The sequence below is a fragment of the Loxodonta africana genome, chromosome 14 (genome assembly GCF_030014295.1).
Source record: "Loxodonta africana isolate mLoxAfr1 chromosome 14, mLoxAfr1.hap2, whole genome shotgun sequence".
Lineage (NCBI taxonomy): Eukaryota > Metazoa > Chordata > Mammalia > Proboscidea > Elephantidae > Loxodonta > Loxodonta africana.
This window is the reverse complement of record NC_087355.1, coordinates 21284282-21299775: the sequence shown is the minus strand read 5'-3', so window position 1 is coordinate 21299775 and position 15494 is coordinate 21284282. Positions and strand designations below refer to the sequence as shown.

General features: G+C 38.8%; 1 protein-coding gene across 5 annotated transcripts in view; it reads left to right on the top strand.

Moving 5' to 3' along the window:
• LACTB2 (lactamase beta 2) overlaps positions 1–15494 on the top strand; it is a 67143-nt gene that overhangs the window by 14508 nt on the left and 37141 nt on the right. For all 5 annotated transcript variants that reach the window (XR_010317777.1, XR_010317776.1, XR_002785187.2 and 2 more), the window contains exons 2-3: positions 727–890; positions 9879–10005. Coding sequence is in view for 2 of the 5 variants with exons in the window: in XM_064267807.1 (XP_064123877.1) it covers positions 727–890; positions 9879–10005 (291 nt within the window). In the remaining 3 variants the exon portion in view is untranslated. The remainder of the gene's footprint in view (positions 1–726; positions 891–9878; positions 10006–15494) is intronic.

The window sequence follows — 15494 nt, the reverse complement described above, 5'->3', positions numbered from 1 at the left end:
CATATCTATGAGACATATCTGGACTTTGTGAAAGGTCTTGAAGGCAAAGTGGATAAGAACACATATCTGGAACCAAACAATCTGTGTTTGAATGTTGGTTCTGCCATTGATTCAATGAGTAACCATGGACAAGTTATTTAACATGTAGCTGTAATAATGAAACACCTACCTCAAAGGGTTGTGAGAAAGACATTTGTTAAAATATGTAATATCTGGAACAATGCTGTGCTTACTGTAAGTGCTAAATAAATATTACTGTTACTCCTTCCTCATTCTTATATTTATTCATTTTTTTTCAAAGGTGAGACTATTATTGTTGAAGTAACATGTAGCATGTTTTCAAGCATGCTAAAAGCAAAACAATTTACGTAGTTTCTTTAAAAAATCATCTGTATGAGACCAAACAGTCAACAGTTAACTTTAAAACAAAGATGAGAATGTTAGGGGGCAGGGAAACTAGATTAACGGAAGTTGAACGACCAGAATGGAAGTAATGGGAAGGTTCACTCATTGTGAAGAACGTAACCAGTGTCGCTGAAAAACTTGTGTAGAAATGGTTGAATGGGAACCTAAACTGCTGTATAAACCTTCACTGAAAACATTAAATATTATTTTTTTAATTATGTAATTCCTTAAATTTAATATAAAATATCTGCTGGTATTAACTGGTATGCCAATATTAACTCTCTATTCTAATTGTGTGATTATCTTCCATTTAATTTTCAGGAGAGTTCTCATTGACACTGGAGAACCAGCAGTTCCAGAATATATCAGCTGTTTAAAGCAGGCTCTGACTGAATTTAACACGGCAATCCAGGAAATCATAGTAACTCACTGGCACCGTGATCATTCTGGAGGCATAAGAGAGATTTGTGAAAGCATCAGTAATGGTAAGCAAAAAACATATTAAGCTCATTAAGGAAAGCTATGTTTTTGGAGTAATTTATTTTGGTTATATAGCTAAGTAAGCTAGCAAACTGTTTACCAAATACCTTATGTTTGTTGTTCTTGTTAGTAACCTCTGAGTCATGTCAACCCCGTGTGTGCAGAGTAGAACTGCTCCAAAAGGTTTTCAAGGCTATGACCTTTCTGAAATAGATCACCCAACCTGTCTTCCAAGGTGCCTCTGGTTGAATTTGAACCACTAACCTTTCAGCTAGTAGTCAAGAGCCATTTGTGCCACCCAGGGACTTCACTTTATATTTAAATGGTACTTTTAGAATGTGATATGGCTGTTGAGTGTTATTTCCAATTTTATCATAGGAGGAAAGGGAAATACCTGTTTTCTGCTTCAAGTCTGCTTATTGCTTTTATTTTTCTTTTTTCAGTGATGAAGGTCAGTTTAAATTTAGTCTGTAGGATAATTACAACAAGTGTCAGGTTATTTTGAGGTAGGTGCTGCTGTCCACATTTTAAACACATATAAATTCTGGCAAAACATCGTTGTATCAATAATTCTCTATCCTTGAAACCAATTCAGTACTGACAGTTTACGGTCTCTCTTCTTATTCCCTTATGTAACCATCACATGCCTAGATTCATTCATTCATTCATTTCACAAACATCCAAATGACTACTATATGCCAGGCACTGTATAGCAGAGAAACCCTGGTGGCATAGTGGTTAAGAGCTATGGCTGCTAACCAAAAGGTTGGCAGTTTGAATCCACCAGGTGCTCCTTGGAAACCCTACAGGGCAGTTCTACTCTGTCCAATAGGGTTGTTACGGGTCAGAATCGACTCGAGGGCAACTGGTTTGGTTTTTACAGGGTATAGCAGAGAACAAAACAAAGACCCTGCTGTCATGGAGCTTTTCTTTTTTTTTTTTTTAATAATTTTTTTAATTTTGTTGTTGAGAAAATACAGAGCAAAACATAAACCAGTTAAGCAGTTTGTACATGTACGGTTTAACGACATTGAGTACATTCTTTGAGTTGTGCGATCATTCTCACCCTCCTCATTAACATAAACTCCCTCATTAACATAAACTCACTGCTGCCTAAGGTTCCTACCTAATCTTCAGTTCTTGTCAATTTGATCCCATATAGCTAGTTCTTAAAAGATCATAATAGACAAGACAGACCTTTTTTTACTAGTTAACCTAAACTATTGTTTGATTTTCAGATGACTTCAGAGGGATATTTTTGGTTTAAGGTTTAAAGATTATCTCAGGGCAGTGGTTTCAGGGATTCATCCACCCTTCACGGCTCCAGAAAATCTGGAATCCATCTCATGTAACTTTCATTCCAGTTGTTGTTGTCAGGTGCTGTTGAGTTGGGTCCAACTCATAGTGACCCTACTAGTACAAGAGAGTGAAACATTCTCCAGTCCTGCACCATCCTCACAGTTGATGCCATGTTCTGCCTTATTGTTGCAGTGACTGTGTCAATCCATCTCATTGAGGGTCTTCCTCTTTTTGTTGACCCCCTACTTTACCAAGCATGATGTTATTCACCAGGGACTGGTCCCTCCTAATAATATGTCCATGGTATGGGAAACGAAGTCACACCATAGTAGCTTCTAAAGAGCATTGTGCCCTATACTTCTTCCAAGACAGATTTATTTGTTCTTCTGGCAGTCCATGTATATTCAGTATTCTTCCCCAACACTATAATTCAAAGACATCAGTTCTTCTTCAGTCTTCTTTATTCGTTGTCCAACTTTAACATGCATATGAAGTGATTGAAAATACCATGGCTTTGGTCAGGTGCACTTTATTTCTCAAAGTAACATCTTTGTGTTTAACATTCCAAAGAGGTCTTTTGCATCAGATTTGCCCAATGCAATACGTTGTTTGATTTCTTGACTGCTGCTTTTGTGGGCCTTGATTGTGGATCCGAGTAAAATGAAATCCTTGACACCGTCAGTGTTTTCTCCATTTATCATGATGTAGCTTTTTGGTCCAGTTGTGATAATTTTCGTTTTCTTTACGTTGAGGTGTAATCCATACAGAAGGCTGTAGTCTTTGATCTTCATCAGTAAGTGCTTCAAGTCCTCTTTGCTTTCAGCAAGCAGAGTTGTGTCATCTGCATATCTCAGGTTGTTAGTCTTCTTCCAATCTTGATACCATGTTCTTCTTCATATAGTCCAGCTTCTCGAATTATTTGCTCAGCATATTTGCTCAGCATACAAATTGAATAAGTATAATGAAAGGATACAACCCTGATACACATCTTTCCTGATTTTCAACCACGCAATAATCCCCTTGTTCTGTTCCAAAGACTACCTCTTAGTCTATGTGTAGGTTCCGCATGGGCACAATGAAGTGTTCTGGAATTCCCATTCTTTGCAGTGTTGTCCACAATTTGTTATGATCTATACAGTCGAATGCCTTTACTTAGTTGATATAACACAGGTAACAGCTTTTTGTAGAAGCTTAGCAAAAGAGGAAAAGACCCTCAAGGAGATGGATTGACACAGTGGCTGCAACGATGGGTCCACGCACAGCAACGATTGTGAGAGGATGGTGCAGGACCAGGTAGTGTTTCATTCTGTTGTACATAGGGTCCCTATGAGTTGGAACCAACTCGACAACACCTAACAACAACAACAAACATCTTCCTGGTATTCTCTGCTTTCAGCCAAGATCCATCTGACATTAGCAAGGATATTCGTTGTTCTACATCCTCTTCTGAATCAGCTTCAATTTCTGGCTGTTCCCTGTCCATGTACTGCTACAACCGTTTTTTAATTATCTTCAGCAGAATTTTACTTGAGTGTGATATTAATGACATTGTTTGATAATTTCTACATTCTGTTGGATCACCTTTCTTTGAAATGGGCGCAGATATGGATCTCTTCCAGATGGTTGGCCAGATAACTGTCTTCCAAATTTCTTGGCAAAATGGGTGAGTGCTTCCAGTGTTGCATCCATTTGTTGAAACATCTCAATTGGTATTCTGTCAATTCTTGGAGGCTTGTTTTTCACCAGCGTCTTCAGTGCAGCTTGGACTTCTTCCTTCAGTACCACCAGTCCTTGATAATATGCTACTGCCTGAAATGGTTGAACATCAACCAATTCTTTTTGGTGCAGTGACTCTGTGTGTTCCTTCCATCTTGTTTTGATGCTTCCTGTGTCATTCAATATTTTGCCCATAGAATCGTTCACAATTACAACCTGAAGCTTGAATTTTTTCCTCATCTCTTTCAGCTTGTGAAATGTTGAGCATGTTCTTGCCTTTTGGCTTTCTAATTCCAGGTCTGTGCACATTTCATTATAATACTTTGTCTTCAGGAGCCACCCTTTAAAATCTGCTAACCTCTTTGACTTTATCATTTCTTCCACTCACTCTAGCTACTCTACATTCAAGAGCAAGTTTCAGAGTCTTTTTTGACATCAGTTTTGGTCTTAATCCTTTCTTTCTTATCTTTTTAATGACCTTTTGCTTTCTTCAGGTATAATCCCACAACTCATCTTTGATCATTAGTGTTTAATGTGTCAAATCTATTCTTGAGAAGGTCTGTAAATTCAGGTGGGTATACTCAAGGTCGCACTTTGGCTCTCTTGGACTTGTTTTAATTTTCTTCAGCTTCAACTTGAATTGGCAGATGAGCAATTGATGCTCTGTTTTGCAATCAGCCTCTGGCCTTGTTCTGACTAATGATATTGATCTTCTCCATCATCTCTTTCCACAGATGTAGTTGATTGATTCCTGTGTTTTCCATCTGGCAAGCTCCGTGTGCATATTTGCTGTTTATATTGTTGAAAAAAGGTGTTTGTAATAAATAAGTCGTTGGTCTTGCAAAATTCTGTCATGCTGTCTCCGGTGTCATTTTTATCCCCAAGGCCTTATTTTCTTGCCAACTACTGATCCTTCTTTGTTTCCAGCTTTGTGTTCCAACCCCCAGCATCCTGATTGCATGTTTGGTCAATTTCATACTTCAGAAGTTAATAAAAATCTTCAATTTCTTCATCTTTGATCTTAGTGGTTGGTAAGTAAATTTGAATAATAGTCGTATTAACTGGTCTTCCTTGTAAGCGTATAGATATCCTATCACTGATAGCATTGTACTTCAGGATAGGTCTTCAAATGTTCTTTTTGACGATGAACATGATGTCATTCTTCTTCAATTTGTCATTTCTGTCATAGTAGACCTGTTGCTTAGACCACATGATTGTCCCATTCAAAATGGACAATACCAGTCCATTTCATCTCATTAATGCCTAGGATATTGATTTTTACTTCCAATTTTCCTAGATTCACACTTTGTACGTTCCTCATTCTGATTATTAATGGATGTTTGCAGCTGTTGCTTCTCGTTTTGAGTCATGCCACATCAGCACATGGAGATGCCAAAAGCTTTACTCCATCCACATCATTAAGGTCGACTCTACTTTGAGGAGGCAGCTCTTCCCCAGTTGTATTTTGAGTGCCTTCCAACCTGAGGGGCTTGTCTTCCAGCACTGTATCAGGCAGTGTTCTGCTGCTGTACATAAGGTTTTCAGTGGACAATTTTTTTAGAAGGTGATTGTCAGGTCCTTCTTCATAATCTGTCTTAGTCTGGAAGCTGTGCTAAAGCCTGTCCACCTTGGGTGGCTTTGCTGGTATTGAAATAACTGGTGGCATAGCTTCCAGCATCACAGCAACATGCAAGCCACCACAGTATGGCAAACTTCTATTCTAGTAGGGAAAGTAAATGGTTAATAAATAATACATCAAATGGCAATGGTTCTATGAAGAAATAAAAAGCTAAGTGAATAGAAAGGGAAGAGAGAATAAAGTGGGGGAGAGCAGTGGCTGTTTTATCTAGGGTGGACAAGGAGGGGGGTACGCTATTTAAGGACCTGGGAGGAGGGCATTACAGGAGCAAAGAAGCTGGAGTGGGAGAATGCTGGCACATTTAAGGCACAGCCAGGAGGTCAAGAATGCACATATACACCCAACTAATATTTTAAATATTTTAAGTACTTACGTTTTAGGCCTTGAAACTTGAATTGGAACACCAAGATAGTCTCAGCTGTAGCACTCAGTATCACTAGGCTGCAAGCTATAGAAAGTGGTCTCACCTAACCTTGTTACCTTTCCTACTTCCTTTCTTTCAACTCAAGGGACTGGAAATCATTCTCTCTCATTCTGACTTTTCCTCACCTTCCTTTTTCTTGTCTACCTATCCATTAAGTTTTTTATTGTGGTAAAATTCACGTGTCATAAGTTAGTGCTTTCACAGTGTTGTGTGATTATCAGTTCTGTCTAATTGCGAGAGATTTTCATCTCACACCCACTAAGCAGTGACTCTCCATTTTCCTCTTCCCCTCAACCCCGGCAACTACTAACCTATTTTCTCTCTCTAGATTTGCATATTCTGGACTTTTTATATAAATGGAATCACACAATATGGGTGGTCTTTTGTGTCTGGCTTCATTCACTCAGCGTAATGTTTTCAGGGTTCATCTGTGTTGTAGCATTTATCAGTACTTCATTGCCTTTTATGACTGAATAATATTCCATTATATCAATATATTTGTTTATCCATTCATCAGCTGATGGACATTTAGATGGTTGCCACCGTCCCCATTAAACTTTGTAAATTAAAAAACTATTCCTTTGTCATCGTGCTCAACTCCTTTGTTAGCATGAGGGTCAGTTTAAAAAATTAAAATTAAAGTGTTTATAGCTTACTTTTTTTTTCTTCCTCAATCAATTTTATTGAGCTTTAATTTACATACATAAAATGCACCCACTTCAAATGTACACTTGGGTTTGAACAAACGTAAACACCCATGTAACTAACTATTTCAGTCAAGGTATAGAACACTCCCGCCATCCCCAAACGGGCCCCCTTGTGCCACTTGGAAACCCTGATGGCATAGAGGTTAAGAGCTACGGCTGCTAACCAAAAGGTCTACAGTTCAAATCCCCCAGGTGCTCCTTGGAAACCCTGTGGGGCAGTTCTTCTCTGACCTCTAGGGTTGCTATGAGTTGGAATCAACTCGACAGCAGTGGGTTTGGGTTTTTTGTTATTGTTTTGGTGCCTCATGGCAGTGATTTTTCCCTCCACCCCCACCAGCCACTGGTCCCCTTTCTTTCACTGTATATTAGTTTTGTCTGTTCTAGAATTTGATATAAACAAACATACAGAATTACTTTTATGTCAGGCTTCTTTTGCTCAACACCATGTTTTTGAGATTGACCCATATTGCATGTATCAGTAGTTTATTCCTTTTATTTCATAGTAGTATTTCACTGTATAACTCTACTGCAATTTGTTTATCCATTTACCTATTAATGGACATTTGATCTACTTTCTTTAAATTAAACATTAAAATAGTTTTGGATTCCACAGAAAATAATATTCTCATAGAGTTAATTATTCAGTTGTTTAAAAGAAAATCAAGGGGAAAATTGACACTGCTTTATAACCACTTTAATTTTAATGTTTTCTTTGAGAAGTGGCTTTCTGACTTCCATTGTGGACTTTATCAGCAAGACAAGCTGCATATAGGCCTTGAGTTGGTCATTTCATTGAAATTGTACAGAGGTACTTTTCAGAATTTCCCCCTCAAAATTCTATATTCGTATTACTTTATTTTGTCTGTCTTTAATCAGTAGCATTCTTATCCCATGTTTTAGTTTAACTATTTTATTTAATTACTGATACAGCAGAAATTTTTTGACTAGTTCTTATTGCTAACAACAAGTATTTTTTCAGGCCACATCAAAAGTAGGCTATATCTGTCTTCTCATACAAATCTTATAAACAGCATTTCCAAGCATCTGCTTATAAAATATTAAAACATAGTGTATAATTTGGAAACCCTGGTGGCATGCTGTTTAAGTGCTACAGCTGGTAACCAAAAGGTCAGCAGTTCGAATCCACCAGATGCTCCTCGGAAACTCTGTGGGGCAGTTCTGCTCTGTCCTACAGGGTCACTGTGTGTCAGAATCAACTCGACAGCGACGGGTTTGGTGTTTTTGATTTAGTGGCTTACGGAGAGCCAGAGTTTTACTGGCCAAGAAAATTATGTAGCCTCAGGATACTTGAGTATTTTGTTTTGTGTTTGAGTAAATTTTTTAAAATATATTTTGTTATCTGATAATTGGGAATTATTTTGCTAATGAAGTCAGATCTTTGCCAAGTATTTTATACCTTAGTCCCAGGAGTAAAGTATTTGCTTCTGTGCTGTTCAATTAGAATATATTTTTATTAGCGATTATTGTACATAAACAATATTACATGTTTGTATCAGCTTAAATATAATTAGCGTTAGCAATGATGTTGTAATCCATTATTCAGACCTTAACAAATGACTGAGGGTTTGCTTCTGTTAAAATAATTACATGATAGAGACGGGAAATAGATTGGTGGTTGCCAGGGGCTGGGGGAAGAAGGGAACAGGGAGTGTGGGTATGGGGTTTCTTTCTGGTGCGATGAAATGTTCTAAAATTATATAGTGGGGGTGGCTGTACAATTCTGTGAATATCCCCTTAAAGGGATAACTTTATGATATGTAAATTATATGCCAATATAGCTGTTATCTAAAAATTATTTTCTTTTTTATTATTATTTTCTTATGATAGCTTTCAGCACACCATTGTTTGTTCCGCCTGGAAATTGCTATTGTGAATAGGATATGTGTTTTCATATTTGCACATAATTTTAAAAACTGACTTATTTTGAGAGAATTGTGATTTCTTTTGAAATGATTGTTTAGGAAAGCTCTCATGACCAGAAACATGATACTCTTCCACTTATTTACTGAAAGACAGATTTATACAGATTAAAAACAAAAAACTTCTGTAGTGAATAATTAAAATGACATAACGTCAGTTCCAGAAGAGCATATTGTATTTTGCTGCAGCCTCTAAGATACAAAACAATGGAGTCTGGAGTTGGGGAGGGCAGGTGCTCTTTGCTATTATTTGTTTTGTTTTATATTTATTTCAGTGTTTCTATCTCCTTGATCCTTCATACTAGCCAGATTTCTATGCCTTGGTACTTTTTCTCTGAAAAGTTTTTCTCCTCCATATTTCCAATGCTACCACCCTGTCCCCAATATTCATTACCTTCTAGCTTATTAGAAAGATATGGCAGTCTCCTTCCGCGGAGATTTATAGCCTCGGAAACTCTTCGGGGTCTCTACAAGTCTGAATTGATTCGATGGCAGTGGGTTTGGGTTTGCATTTTCTAGCTAATTAATTGCAGTCTTCCCCTCCAGGTTGGCCTGATCACCCGCTCCAGTCTTCCTACCCACAGCTGCCATGCTGATTAACTTAATAGCACTATTTCATTATCTTATGCAACCGTGAGCAATGGCCATTTACACAGTAAAGTTTTAATTCCTCTATTCTGTGAAAATCAATTTAAGGCCCTCCATGATCTGAGCTCATCTTACCTATCCAGCTTTATTTCTACTCTTCCCAGCCAGAATTTTGACCTAGGTGAGTGATAGTCATATTGTTCCACTATACCACGTTCATTCTCATTTCTATGCCTTTCCTAATGCTGTTCCTCTTGCCTCTTGGGTCATTCTCTGTACCTTTTCCATCCTACTCATCCTTTAAGTCACACCTCAATTTCTACCATATTTGTGAATCTTTTCTCAGTTGAGTCTCCCTTTTCTGAACTCAACGCTTTGATTAGCTGAACTGTCCACTTAACAAAACCGAAACCAAACCCTTTGCCATTGAGTCAATTCTAACTCTTGATGGCCCTATAGGACAGAGTAGAACTGCCCCCATAGGGTTTCCAAGGAGCATCCAGCATCCAAGGACTTGAATTGCTGACCTTTTGGTTAGCAGCCAAGCTCTTAACCACTTCATGTTTTATAGTATTTTTTATAGTCATTTATAGGTGTTAGCTTCATGAAGGTTGCTCTCTTAAAAGACTGAATTATCGTTTAATGTGTGACTTAACATATTTTACATGTTTTGTCAATAGACACTGCATATTGCATTAAAAAACTTCCACGTAATCCTCACAAAGAAGAAATTATAGGCAATGGAGAACACCAGTATGTTTATCTGAAAGATGGAGATTTGATTGCGACTGAGGGAGCTACTCTAAGGTAAATAAACATCCTTTAGCTGGGGAGTAAGGGGGTATATGTGTACATGCTATAAAAAAGGGGAAAGGAAGATTCATGCATACTGCTCAATTATGCGAAGAATATCTTGAGAAGGATACAAAAGAAATCTGATAACATTGGTTACCCTGGGGGAAAGAAAATGGGTAGCTTGCGAAACAAAGGAAAACTTTAGTTTTTGCTTTAAGACATTCTGATTAAGGAAATTTAATATAGAAATCTATGTATTTTAAAAATTTTGGGCCCAATAGACTTGAAAGCAGAGACTCAAACAGAGACCTGTACACCAGTGTACATTGCAGCACTGTTCACAAAGATAAATGCGCATCAGTAGATGAATGAATAAACAAAATGTGGTACGTAATACAGTGGAATACTACTCAGCCAGTAGGAAAAATGAAGTCTTGGTACATGCTACATTGTGGATGGAGCTTGAAGACATTATGCTGAGTGATGTAAGTCAATCAGAAGAGGACAAATATTGTATGACCTCACTTATACAAAAAGAAAAGAAAAGGCAAAAGTATAAAGACCAAAGTTTATTAGCGGTTACCCGGGGTGGGAAGCAGTGGGAGGGGGTTCGTGCTGATGGAAAAATTGTGTTGATTGAGGGTAGCGTTGCATAGCTGATTATTGTAATTTCTGTTAATAAGTTGTACACCTGTTCAAAAGTTGAATTGGAAGAAGTTGTGTGATACTTACAGCAGTGACAAAAAAAAAAAGTAGTTGTTGAGGCTGCTTGTGTACAGCCTAAAACTTCAGGATTTGGCTGCTTTGGAGGTTCAGGGTCATGGTTTCATGTGACATCCCAGTTAATTGGCCTAGTAGCATGTTTAGTGCTTCTTTTCTACCTCCCAGTTTGATATGCGGAAACCCTGGTGGCATAGTAGTTAAGTGCTACGGCTGCTAACCAAGAGGTTGGCAGCTCAAATCTGCCAGGCCCTCCTTGGAAACTATGGGGCAGTTCTACTCTGTCCTATAGGGTCGCTAAGAGTCGGAATCGACTCCAAGGCAGTGGGTGGTGGTAGTTTGATATGTAGTGCCTGAGGTCTTAAAAGCTTGCAAGCAGCCATCCAAGGTTCAACAATTGGTCTCTGTCCCCCGGGAGCAACAGAGAAAGGAGGAGGAAATGGAATGTGTGGCTAATTGCCTCCATGAACAACCGCCTCCTTTGCCATGAGACCAGAAGAACTTGATGGTTCCTGGCTACCATTACTGAACATTTTGATCAAAGATTTTCTGTAGAAGAATCCCGATCAGATGGGAGAAAATGCAGAACAGAATTTCAAATTCTCGTAGACTTGAGACTTCCTGGAGTGATGATGGTTGGATGAACCCCTGAAACTATTGCCCTGAGATAATCTTTAAACCTTAAACCAAAAATATCCCCTGAAGCCTTCTTAAAAGCAAAGGAGGCTTAACCAGTAAAAAAAAAAAAAAAAGATGTCTGTCTTGAGCATTATGCTATTTTAAAAACTATGTATGTGGGATCAAATTGGCAATAGCAACTTGAAAGATTAGATAGAAACCTTAGGGTGCCATGAATTTATGTTGATGGGGAGGAATAACTCAGAAAAGGAGGGTGAGAATGATTGCACAACTCAAAGAATGCAATCAGTGTAACTAAATGGTACATGTAGAAACTGTTGAATTGTATGTTTTGCTGTGTACATTCTCAACAACAATAGCAAAATAAAAGAAAAAGATGGGGAAAACCAACACAAAGAATCAAGGAACCATAGTTTTAAAATACAGTTACTAGTAAATAATCCCTTCTCCAAATATAAATTCTCATTATGTGAAAACCTAAATAGAACATTTAATTTACTGATAACTGCAGTTTTCAGTTTCCATTTTTATGTTGTTGTTAGGTGCCATCGAGTCAGTTCCGACTCATAGTGACCCTATGCACAACAGAACAAAATACTGCCTGGTCCTGCGCCATCCTTACAATTGTTATGCTTGAGCTCGTTGTTGTAGCCACTGTGTCAATCCACCTCGTTGAGGGTCTTCCTCTTTTCCACTGACCCTGTACTCTGCCAAGCATGATGTCCTTCTCCAGGGACTGATCCCTCCTGACAACATGTCCAAAGTATGTAAGACGCAGTCTCGCCATCCTTGCCTCTAAGGAGCATTCTGGCCACACTTCTTCCAAGACAGATTTGTTCATTCTCTTGGCAGTCCATGGTATATTCAATATTCTTCGCCAACACCACAATTCAAAGGCATCAACTCTTTCGGTCTTCCTTATTCTTTGTCCAGCTTTCACATTCATATGATGTGATTGAAAATACCATGGCTTGGGTCAGGCGCCCCTTAGTCTTCAGGGTGACATCTTAGCTCTTCAACACTTTGAAGAGGTCCTTTGCAGCAGATTTGCCCAGTGCAATGCGTCTTTTGATTTCTTGACTGCTGCTTCCATGGCAGTTGATTGTGGATCCAAGTAAAATGAAATCCTTGACAACTTCAATCTTTTCTCCTTTTATCATGATGTTGCTCCTTGGTCCAGTTGTGAGGATTTTTGTTTTCTTTATGTTGAGGTGTAATCCATACTGAAGGCTGTGGCCTCCTCTTCACTTGCAGCAAGCAAGGTTGTGTCATCTGCATAATGCAGGTTGTTAATGAGTCTTTCTCCAATCCTGATGCCCCGTTCTTCTTCATATAGTCCAGCTTCTCGTATTATTTGTTCAGCATACAGGTTAAATAGTTATGGTGAAAGAATACAACCCTGATGCACACCTTTCCTTACTTTAAACCAATCAGTATCCCCTTGTTCTGTCTGAACAACTGCCTCTTGATCTATATAAAGGTTCCTCCTGAGCACAATCAAGTGTTCTGGAATTCTCATTCTTCGCAATGTTACCCATATTTGTTATGATCCACACAGTCAAATGCCTTTGCATAGTCAGTAAAACACAGGTAAACATCCTTCTGGTATTCCCTGCTTTCAGCCAGGATCCATCTGACATCAGCGATGATATCCCTGGTTCCACATCCTCTTCTGATACCAGCCTGAATTTCTGGCAGTTCCCTGTCGATATACTGCTACAGCTATTTTTGAATGATCTTCAGCAAAATTTGCTTGCGTGTGATATTAATGATACTGTTCTATAATTTCCACATTCGGTTGGATCACCTTTCTTGGGAATAGGCATAAATATGGATCTCTTCCAGTCAGTTGGCCAGGAAGCTGTCTTCCATGTTTCTTGGCATAGATGAGTGAGCACCTCCAGTGCTGTATCTGTTTGTTGAAACATCTCAATTGATATCCACCAATTCCTGGAGCCTTGTTTTTCGCCAGTGCCTTCAGAGCAGCTTGGACTTCTTCTTTCAGTACCGTCGGCTCCTGATCATACGCCACCTCTTGAAATGGTTGAATATCAACTAATTCTTTTTGGTATAATGACTCTGTGTATTCCTTCCATCTTCTTTTGCTGCTTCCTGTGTCGTTTAATATTTTCCCCATGGAATCCTTCACTACTGCAACTCGAGGCTTGAATTTTTTCTTCAGTTCTTTCAGCTTGAGAAACGCTGAGGGTGTTCTTCCCTTTCGGTTTTCCATCTCCAGCTCTTGGCACATGTCATTATAATTCTTTACTTTGTCTTCTCGAGAGGCCCTTTGAAATCTTCTGTTCAGTTCTTTTACTTCATCAATTCTTCCTTTTGCTTTAGCTGCTCAACGCTCAAGAGCAAGTTTCAGAGTCTCCTCTGACATCCATCTTGGTCTTTTCTTTCTTTCCTGTCTTTTCAGTGACCTCTTGCTTTCTTCACGGATGACATCCTTGATGTCATTCCACAACTTGTCTGGTCTTTGGTCACTAGTGTTCAATGCATCAAATCTATTCTTGAGATGTTCTCTAAATTCAGGTGCGATATACTCAAGGTCATATTTTGGCTCTCATGGAGTTGCTTTGATTTTCTTCAGTTTCAGCTTGAACTTGCATATGAGCAATTGATGGTCTGTTCCACAGTCGGCCCCTGGCCTTGTTCTGACTGATGATATTGAGCTTTTCCATCGTCTCTTTCCACAGATGTAGTCAATTTGATATCTGTGTGTTCCATCTGGCGAGGCCCATGTGTATAGTTGCTGTTTATGTTGGTGAAAGAAAGTATTTGCAATGAAGATAGTCGTTGGTCTTGCAAAATTCTGTCATTCGATCTCCGGCATTGTTTCTATCACCAAGGCTATATTTTCCAACTGCTGATCCTTCTTTGTTTCCAACTTTCGCATTCCAATCGCCAGTAATTATCAATGCATCTTGATTGCATGTTCGATCAATTTCAGACTGCAGCAGCTAATAAAAATCTTCTATTCATCTTTGGCCCTAGCGGTTGGTGTGTAAATTTTAATAATAGTCATATTAACTGATCTTGAAACATTCTTTTTGATGATGAATGCAACACCATTCCTCTTCGAGTTGTCATTCCCAGCATAGTAGACTATATGATTGTCCAATTCAAAATGGCCAATACCAGTCCATTTCAGCTCACTAATGCCTAGGATATTGATGTTTATGCGTTCCATTTTATTTTTGACGATTTCCAATTTTCCTAGATTCATACTTCGTACATTCCAGGTTCCAATTATTAGTGGATGTTTGCAGGTGTTTCTTCTCATTTTGAGTCATGCCACATCAGCAAATGAAGGTCCCGGAAGCTTTGCTCCATCCACGTCATTAAGGTCGACTCTACTTTGAGGAGACAGCTTTTCCCCACTCATCTTTTGAGTGCCTTCAACCTGGGGGGCTCATCTTCCAGCACTATATCAGACAGTGTTCCACTGCTATTCATAAGGTTTTCACTGGCTAATGCTTTTCAGAAGTAGACTGCCGAATCCTTCTTTCTAGTCTGTCTTAGTCTGGAAGCTCAGCTGAAACCTGTTCTCCATGGGTGACCCTGCTGGTATCTGGATACCGGTGGCATAGCTTCCAGCATCACAGCAACACACAAGCCCCCATGGTACAACAAACTGACAGACACGTGAGGGTTCCATTTTTATAAGATCAGTAAAAGCCAGTTGTTTTACACATTAATATGAAGACTGATTGTTAAGCAAAAGTTCTATGAATTGAAGGTTAGTCTGCCAGAATCCCTAAGTAATCTATGTCCAGTTGATTCTTTGTACTGCCAATTAAGAAAATAATAATAATAATAATACAATAGAGGCAGAGATTGATACCCACCAAGAACCCTTGAGGAAAAAAGTAGACAGCTAGCAAGGTTTTTCAGTAATAATTTGATTCCAGATGTAACCTTCAGAAATTTTCTACGAACTAAGTTTAATTTCTCAAAGAAAAGTCAATCTGTGCCCTGACAGGGAACACAACAGAGAACCCCTGAGGGAGCAGGAGAGCAGTGGGATGCAGACCCCAAATTCTCCTAAAAAGACCAGACTTAATGGTCTGACTGAGACTAAAAGGACCCTGGTGGTCATGGCCACCAGACCTTCTGTTGACCCAGGACAGGACCCA